At 35.3% G+C, this 10,420-nt stretch overlaps 1 protein-coding gene across 1 annotated transcript; it reads left to right on the top strand.

The window, feature by feature from the left end:
- Positions 1-4,189: 4,189 nt before the first annotated feature.
- LOC128162297 (uncharacterized) lies at positions 4,190-6,415 on the top strand. The gene has a single exon (XM_052825452.1). The coding sequence runs from the start codon at positions 4,190-4,192 to the stop codon at positions 6,413-6,415; it is 2,226 nt and encodes a 741-aa protein (XP_052681412.1).
- Positions 6,416-10,420: the final 4,005 nt, after the last annotated feature.

The raw sequence follows: 10,420 nt of genomic DNA, 5'->3' as shown, positions 1-10,420 counted from the left end.
TATCATACTACTTTTAGGACAGAATCAAAGCAAAGTATCAAAACGATGGAAGATCAAAAGCCGCCGGTGAATTGTTAGACAGACTACGAAGGCGACCAAATTGGGTGTATAACTTATTGTTGGCTTGTAATCACCCAGAGTTAGGCTTAGACCATCTATGTAATTACATCAAGGATAAAATGAGTGAGTTAACGTAAATCAGAGTTTTAAGACAAAATGACAATTTGTCAACGAAACAAGTATTGGTTAAAGACGCCGATATACATTGTGAAAAATTATTACTTTACTGTTATAGCTAAACTAGAGATACGAATTACGATCCAGTGCAATGATGGACACAATTGTGCAGGGATTTCAGACTCTATAAATGATGCACCTGAAGAGGTTTAGACTCAACAAGGACGAGAAAAACAATCAGTCATAGAGAAGATTCTTGCAAAATTTAAATCTAGAGTTGATCCCGAGGATTTTATTCCATATCTCACAAGACTAGAGGAAGAAGATGAGGTGAATATATTATACTTATCACACACTAAATTTTATTTACCAAAAATATATTATACACACTGTTTCACCGACCGCAGTATATAGAAAAAGATAATTATATGCCTAGGCTATGGTTAATCATTACTTCACTGTGTGTATCTTAAGCCCCTTTCACAATTGGCGCACGAGCAGAAGCGACCAAATATTCGTGCGACCGAAAAAAATTAGATATGAATCGCAAATTGTTGCCGAAATAATCGCATATGAAAAAAGTATTCGTACGAATTTCGCACGATCTAAGCGAGCGTTGTGCGATGTAAACGCATTGAATTTTGCTATATATCTTGCGTCTGTATGAGACTGTTGTACAATTAAAGCAACTGTTGAAAGATATTACAATAGGAACGCACGAGAGACTAGGTGATTGAACGATTGAACGTGCGCCAATGTGATTGGACGTGCGATTATGCCTTCCATGGTACGAATGATCGTGCGAGTCAGCGGGGGCATGTCCACCGCCCATATTCAGTATACATAGTTGAAAGCGAGAAAAAAATGCCGCCCAAGAAGGTACAGATATGCAGCAGCATTTATTATTATACCTCAATATGATTATTCTTTTATATCTGATTGGTCTAGAAAGTCACGTGACAGGGCGATATCATAGGAATGAAAAAGAGATATGAGCATACGATGTAGACAAATGTGATTAAAACAAAAACATTTAATCATTATGATTCTCTTTATATCTCAGAACCAACTTAACTACATGTATCCATGATTTATGAAAGAAAAGTGAGACAGTTGCATGGGAAATCAAACAATCCCAACGTTAATGTAGCGACTGTTGAAAAGTAAATCATTATTTGAAATCAACGTATTTTGTGTAATCACATGTTGCTTTGTATAATAAAACGTTTATTGCATTAATGTTCAGGGAATATGAAGATTTTTTCCCCAGATAAAACAAATTTCTCTGGGGCGAAGCCCTTGGGAAATATAATTTTTCTTGAGGGAATAAATCTTCATACATGTATTTCCCTTACCATCATGCAATAAATGTATATTATAAATTTTGTCCTGAAACAGAGATACTTATACAGGGTATATATACTAATAGCAAAGCATGGCACATTGAGACTGATAGGTCGTGCAATGATAGTAAAACATTGCAAGATTACATGGGATACGTTGAGCAACAGTCTCACGGTCGCAAAACTGACGCATAAACACCATCGATTTATCTTACGATCTTCATAAATCGTGCATCACTCTTGCGAGTACACAAAACGTTGTAAAACGTTCGTACTAATTTTCGTGCGTTGCACTGCGATGATTTGGATCGCGTTGGGTCGCGTCTGAATAGTGTGCATGTCCACTATTCAGAGGAGACTTGATGCAACCAGTAAAACGTATGCAACGAATGCGAGAGCTCTTGCATCATAAGCGAGGGCTCGTGCAACGTATGCGATAGCTCGTGCGAAGCTAAAACATTTCGATCGCAAAGTGGTGTAAAGTGGTCGTGCGCCAATTGTGAAAGGGGCTTTATACACACTATTTCACAAGAAAGTTTATACTCTGTAAGACTTAAAAGAGGCAGGTGAGGTTCATGTTTATCTATGAGGACTATAAATAGAAGTGGTCAAGTTTGCGGCGGAAAAACAATAAACTGCAAGTGGGTCATACATAGTAATTCTGATAGTTTATCCATTAACAGGAAGCCGTGAAATGTAAACAACAACAAAGTGGTATACGTGCAGCAGCAGAAGAACTAGTGTCTCGTCTTCGTAGTAATTACAAACACTGGAAGGACGACCTGCAGAAAGCTCTTAAATGCAGAGGGAGTGGCCTTGAAGACCTTGGAGAAAAACTGTCTGGTAAGTGCAAATAGCGGGCAGTGGTAGAACACACATCGAAAAGAAGGGACAACGAATGTAACAAAGTTCTTAGTGTTCTTAGTTCATAGTAAAGTTAAAGTATTGTGTATAATAGGGAAATAAAAGATTTCTAAATGTGATCGGAAAAATATCTAACAATGTATATTATGCAATATAAGTAATATATAAAGATACGATGTTTTATTATTCATTTTTTTTTTATTCACAGAAATAGAAATTGATGAACAGGATTTACAAGCAAGGATAGAAAGCCTTATGGTAAGTAGGAGACAGAAATTTCAAAGGAAATAGAAAAGGTCCAAGAAAATAGTAATCTGCAAGAATATTTAGATCGATAGAGAGATATATATACAGATAGATAGAATGAGTCATAATAAAACGAAAGAAAGGTATAGAACGAAAGAAAGGTATGAGGAAGGAGGAGCAAAAGTAAACGTAGACAGAAATATAGACGGTGGCTGTGAATTAAAGGCACATATTCAGGTCTGTCTCAAAACCAGAGAGAGAGAGAGAGAGAGAGAGAGAGAGAGAGAGAGAGAGAGAGAGATTAGAAGGGAAACATGTCACCTAATACCCTTGATAACATTGCTTGTCTAAGTTATACTGATCTTTGGGTTTCGTCCTTGGTAATTAATGATTAGTATTGTTTTAATAGCAAGTAACCGAGACTGATTTTAAGATTTTTAGTTAATAACTTGACAAAAATGAGTTGTGTTAAACAAACTTATTTAAAATAATTTTCAGAATATAATAATATAGTTGTACTTATATTTGATGTCAAAAGTTCCAAGCTGTTGAAAAGCTAGTTTGCCTAGAGTATTAATTACCGACTCATTTCAAAACAATCGTTAAGATTCTTATGATTATGCAAATGTTTTAAAAATATCAATTTGTCGTTTAAGTGTTAATGCATTAAACTTTTAAATTCTCATCTTACAGTCAAACTCAGATATTTCTACAGACGAGGTTACAAAAAAGAGAAAAGAACTCGTACTAGAGTTTGCTCGCAAACATATTCTACAGGTGGAGTCTTTGGATGAAGTTCCAAGAGTTATGCAATCGGTTAAAGATTTCAATGCATCTCTTAAAGAGGTTTTAGAAGGCTCCTTGATTCTCATCTTAGCTGTGAACTCTATTGATACACTGGAAGCTATACAGCGGCTCTATCTTGGAGGGGTGTTGGTAGAAGTAATTAGAAAAGACCTGTTATCTGACAAACGCAAGCATCACATTTTGAAGATTGCTCAAAAGAATGGAGCAAAGGATGGAGACATTGATGATAGCTTCTTTGACAGTCTGGACTTTAATGTAGAAATCTGTCCAGCTGATTTCCAATTCTGTTATCTCAATCTCAAAGCCATCATAGGTACAAATGCAATCACTATTATTTTGACAATTGCTATGCTTTTACTGTTTAATACAAATTTCCTTTGTATGTATTACATACCAATAATATGATTTTTTTTAAACTTATAAATCTTAACATTTTAATTATTCAATTCTTTTCTGTATAATGATATTAAAAGAATAAGATGAACAAATAATGACGTTTGCAATATTTTGTAAAGACATATTGCAGTTTTGGATATACCCTTTTTTCAGAGTTATCCATTCCTGCATCACCTTTCGAGAGTGTTACTGCTTTTGAGTCTAGATGGAAAGGGCGGGGATTAAAGAGTCCATACGACAAAAGCATATCGGACATCGAGACAATCTACGACTAGATCGACCTCCCTCTCCCACAAATCATCTGTAGGCTGCTAGAAGATCCCTTTCTGCAGAGTCGTTATCGGAAAATTGCGGCTATGTTTATTGGTCCATTAGATAAATGTTGTCATTTGTTTGTGGACTGGTTATTTGAGGAACTTGGAAAATTTGAAATTTATTACAAATATGGGAAGGAGCTATCGACTATAGGTTCATGGTTAGGATCATCATTTCAGTTTTCTTCTGTTGAGATACAAGACAGAATTCTGTTTGAAGCTAAAGCTCTGAATGGAAAAATTCAATTTCATATTGCCTCGGCAAATACTGGTGGCTCTCCTGAGTTGAATGTTGAGGCTTGGGAAGAAATTGTACAAGATGGAATCATTGAATTTTCTGAAACACATCAGAGGTACAGTTTTCAAAGCCAAGCGCTGGAGCAGTTTTTCATATTTAAGAGCAATGACTCGTCAGCTATCAAAATTTTTGGGTTTCTTCCTGTGTTTCAGTTGGCGAAGAATCCACATGTTCTTACCAAACCTCTTACTGAATTTGATGGCGATTCAAAAGTAAAGATGGAATACCTTTATTTGCACTATCTTGTGATGAAACATAAAGATTCGAATAATCGCTTAACTGCCTTAAAGATCCTAATCCCAGCAGAGAGACTATACGTGGTAAACCTACAAGAAGAATCTTTCAAACCCCAAGTTGATGTCTTGAGGGTTCTTATTCAGGAAAAAATGATTGATGCTTTTGAAATTGTAGGTCTTGACGACAAAGAACGTTGGATTCTTTCATCTCAAGCAATCAAAAAATCAATGCTTGTTCAGGACATAAGAAGTCTAATTAGTCTGGCCAGAGTTCTGTCTTGGATCGGGACGGTGCAGATTGATGTTGATGTAAAACTGGATCGGTTGGCAAACATTTGTGTTAAGATACTAAGAAAGAGCTCGTTCACCTATCAAGGGCATTTATGCCTCAAATTTTCTGGTGCTAGTTTAAAACCCTCAAGGGATGTTGAAATTTTATGTGCCGGGCTCCAACTAATTCCAAACTTTTGTCTACTTGATTTGTCTGGGACAACCGATATTGAACCTGAGGCTTATCGACAAATTATTAAAGCCTCCAGGTTTAGCAAACTTTCTTCTTTAGTGCTGAACAATACCATCTTGATGAACAAAGAAGATCCTCAGCCTATCGGTTTGCAATATTTGCCTCATTTGAAGCACTTAGAAATTGAAGGGTGCAAGCTCGGTGATGCAGGTATTCATGCAATGTCTCTTGATTTCAAAGAAGCTGGCCAACTTACCGAGTTAAGTGTTGCACGAAATAAGATAACTAGTTCTGGAATCTTGGAGCTGTCCGGTCTTTTGATGGAAAAACAAAATCTTCGCATAATAAGAGTTCATGAAAATGATGTAGGTTATGAAGGGGCTGTCTCGTTAGCGATTCTGTTTAGAAATCTTCCATTCCTAGAGGTTGTCAATTTATGCGATTGTCAAAGAATAACAGACAAAGGGTTTGAGTTGATCATTGAATCGCTGAAAGGCAAAAATTTAAAGAAAATGAATGTCAGGAATTGTGGGTTCTCCCAACGGATTTCAGAAAAATACTTCAAACTCTTGAAGAACATGCGCCATTTCCAACACCTTGATTACGGATGCAATACTATCGGTTCATCAAGAGTTGGACCAGGACCGAGCATAAATATATCTGAAGTCTTTCTTGAAATGATGAGTTGCAATAAGTACTCGTGGAATCTTTTGAATTTATGGAAGTGTAACATTGGCTTTACGACTGTATTTGAATCTGCCCACCAGCTAGGACATTTGTCAACATTGACAGATCTTTGCCTGCAAGAAAATCAATTAAGTGACAGGGATGGAGCTTGCATTGGCGAGTACATGGTGACGTCATGGCATAGCCTACGCAGTCTGAACCTTCGACAGAACAATATCGGAGATATTGGAGCGGCTAAAATCTTTGAAGGCATACGTGAAAACCTAAAACTGAAAACAGTTTTCTTGGACAGGAACCAGATAGAAGATGGTGATCTGATACAAAAAATGGTCGAGTACTTTGTTGATCAGGGAAATATGGAGGAGATGGACGTATCATACAACAAGGTCCCTGAATATTTAAACCCAGAAACCGAAACTAGAAAGTTTCTGAGAGACAGGGCTGCAAACATACAACCATGTAAAGGTTATACAGAGATATCCATTAATAACCGATTCTTGAGGCTGAAAACAGCTAATAAGAGAGGTTTACATCCATCATATATAACCGAAGAGACTTTAAATCCCGTTGCCAGAGTTTGTTAAAACTCATTCTAATGTGAAAACTAAACACATGCTTTATGTTCACTTCATTTTTATTTAAGACGTATTCGTTATATATTAACCCCATAGATTTTTTATATGATGTGTAATGTATACTACTTGTTCTGCGTTTAAATCGTATTTGATATTGCATTGTTTATTAAATACTGGTTCTCTGTACAATCTGTATATTATGAATTCGTTCGCATTTTGATGAAATAATTTCAAAGTATAGACCAATGTATCAACTGATTAATCTGACATTGATGTATAGATGTTAAATCCGTACTTCTTGGAGGATCTTTTTCTAGCTCCTACAACACTTTTAAAACGACAGTATGTTGTTTTCTATACAATGTACTCTAAAAAAAATCTCATGATTCGGTTGTGTTGTTTGAGTACTCTCCTTTTCCATAAACAATAAAGATTTAACATTCCATTTATACAATTTTCTATTCTTTTCATGATCTCTATTCTAATTATTTGTTACAACAGAAGATACAATAAAAATCGAATTGCTGTAAAAAAAAAAAGCGAATCTTTTTAAACATATTTTTCTGAATTATAATATTCATTGGAACCTGATGTTGAAAGTTGATACTAATATAAATAAAATGAACATGTGTCATTTTTATGATATAATATTCTCGGTTTTAAACTTCTGATAATGTGTTTACGGTCCCAATACTATCAATTTACAAAAATTACAAATATACATCATGTTTGTTGCTTAATTTAATGGTCAAGAATTAAAGCAAATTCGATGACATGTTTATTTTCGAAGTGTCATTAAAACATTAAGAGTATTATTAAATTGGGATGTGATCTTTGGGTCCTATTGCCTGCATGAGTATCCAGTCATCGGCCTCCTGGGAGTGGGCGTTGGTGGGACGTTACACCAGAAACATGATATGTTGGTTAGAGCTGTCAGCAAGCAATCTATCTGGACAATGTTTCAATACCAAAAACGTGGGGAAACTCTTAAATGTAAATTTTCTAATGTTGTCTACGGAACTTGATTGCACCCCTTTAAACTTATCTATGTTGATGAACCACAATGTTCACTTAACAAATGAAAACCAGGTCATAGATTTCAAATCAATAACGGCGGTCAGCAGCTTTCATAAAAACACTTTAATTTCCCTGATCGTTCAGTTTTGTCTGTGAAAGTTAGAATTCTAGAAGAAAAAAAATTACCATCATACCAATAGCCAATCGCTGAGTATGCCATTCTGTAGGAAACGAGAAGACTATGGATAAGAAAACTAGGTACGGCTTTTCCTAATGGTTGCAGTTATAATGTTGAACGTCTGGGGAATCTTTCAAGTCCACAGTGTAACAATGTAAGTGTCATAGGACTTTTTAACAATCCATAGAGACTTACGCCTAGTCATGGACATCGGTCTTATAACACACCAATTATATACACCATGTTTCTAGCTTTGATTCATTACTGCCTTATGTAAATAAAGAATTGGGTTTCCATTACTTTTGCACCGATCTTTACTCTCACCTGTTGAAAAGTGTTAAGTAATCTTCTTGAAAAAGTCAAGGAGAGTTCGCTTTTCGGTTTTTCAACACCGGAATGCAGACTCGGATGCGTGCCTTAAGATATTACTTATCATCGGCTTTTTAAATCCACACAACAGAAAATACTGCTAATGCACCTCGTCATTTTTTCAAACTGCAGTGTGCCAACAAGGGAATCGATGTAATTATTTTAGCAATATAATATTCCCACCAAAAATTCAGTCCTGTATTCCATCATATATCAAGATGAATTCAACCCCCTCTACTTCCTGTACCAAACTATACGTCAACCATTGCTTCTAAACTCTTCAATTACAAACAAACTCCTAAAGACCTAAATATCGAACATCTAGATCTGAAAGATAATTCTCCTACGTGTTCACGTTCTTTTTCACCCTACAACTACAGTCCTGCCGGACACGTTAATACTGGTGATGTTAATAAACAACGGAGACCTAAGATAGCTATTTACAAAAGGACCAACATTTTGAAGCCTAGATCCTTCAACTTGCGTTGTGTTTTTACACATATCATGAATTATGTTGAATTCGCCAAGCGATGGGCAAAATTTGAAAAAGAAGACCTTGATACCTTGTCAGATTTGGTTAAAGGCATCAGATGCATATTAAAACCCCGTATTAAACGGCTGAGATGTCATAGGAAAACATCAATCCATCTGTTTCCAAAAAAGAGAAGTGATAAAAGAACTATATAGATTGCACATTCAGTATGTACTGGTCCCTGCTGACAAGGCAGATAACAATATTGTCTTTGTTTGTAAGAGATGTTATTTTATTGCGTTTTAAAGAACTGGGTTTCAAACCTACATGTGGTTATCCTACTTTCAATAATGGCGGCCTTTCCAAACAGGAAATACTTCAAAATCATAAATCGGTTTCGGACATTTTTTATATCCCCAATAAACAAATTAAATTTGATTTAGCATATTTAAAATGGGCTCCAAAGCTTCACAAAAGTCCTTACAGAGATATATACCAAGTTTCAATAAATTTTCTATCAAGCCTCTTTCTTAACTCCTTACTAGAATTCTTACAGTAGTGAAAAAGAAACTTTACTAGTTCTCTACAACGATATACCTCAGAAAAATTGTGAATCATATGTAGATACTTAAAAACTCTTAGGAATTATTAGATTTATTGACTTATTAGAAATATTGTGGCTTTAAAGTCACCAAAAAAACCCACACCAAAACGTACAGTTACTAAACGCTCTGTTCAACAATTCCCGATGACAAATTAAAAACTAGGCTTTTTTATATCATCAACAGGTGTTACTACAATAAAAATGAAAGTCTTCACTTTTCTTAACTTTTCACTGAAAATATACACAATTATTTTGTAGAAAACCATTCTGACTGCAAACACAAAGAATTTGACATTAAAAAAGATGTTTGAATTTCTGATAGAAAACATTTATGTAGTTTTTGGAGACCAGAATCAGTCGGAATTCCTATGGGCACAAACCATGCTACTCTGTTGACTGACCTATTTTTTTTTTCATATGTAGCAAAATTCATTCAATAGCTTGTGCAAGAAAAGAATAAAACACTTGTTGTGGACTTCTAGACTACTCTACATTTAGATATGTTGATGATGTGTATCCGTCAACAATTACTTTTACTCTTATGTTAACTCAATATATCCCTTATAACTCAACGAATGACTTTCAAATTGTTGTTGCAGGTTAAACATGCCTTATTGAAGCATTGTTAACATTAAAATCGGAAAAATAATTTTTGACCAAATTTGTGGCCATGTCATTTAAGGAGATCGGTCAAGACTCGTTTACAAATCACAAATAACGTCCATCGGAAATACAACTTACAAATAATGAATTCGCAAAGTGTGGAATCATCATTTTTCTTAGAGGGTCAATGTTCGTGGGTTTCGTGGGTAACCCTTGCCCACGAATTAACATACCACGAACGTTATACAAACATTTGTTTACTATTATATATTAACGAAACAGAACTTGCTACCAACGTATTAACGTCTCCATATCCAGGAAAATTTGGGCTACCCACGAACATTGACCTCCATGAATAAAAAAGATTCAACAGTAGTTGAAAATTATTATCATGAAAAACACATCGAACACGCTTGCCGATATGAAAGTCGCATGACACGCAGAGAACAGGCATAGACGGTTAATCGAGTTCAAACATGGTAAACAACATAAGTTTATAATGGGGAAGGCTAACTGGAGTTTTGCATTTTTTGAAAAGTTACATATGATTGTATTTAGGTTCATTTTTCTCCTTTCACACACAGAGAGAGAGAGAGAGAGAGAGAGAGAGAGAGAGAGAGAGAGAGAGAGTTTTCAACAAAAATAGCATTCATTGACCAGCTGAAGGAGAAAAATGTACCTGCGCTCATGTTTCAAATGTTGAGTGGGTATTGGTGGTAAACAGTGTAAGCTTATTATAAACAATGATGCATATCTCAGATAAAAATAGAT

The sequence above is a fragment of the Crassostrea angulata genome, chromosome 9 (genome assembly GCF_025612915.1).
Source record: "Crassostrea angulata isolate pt1a10 chromosome 9, ASM2561291v2, whole genome shotgun sequence".
Classification (NCBI taxonomy): domain Eukaryota; kingdom Metazoa; phylum Mollusca; class Bivalvia; order Ostreida; family Ostreidae; genus Magallana; species Magallana angulata.
This window is presented reverse-complemented; position numbering and strand designations above follow the sequence as displayed.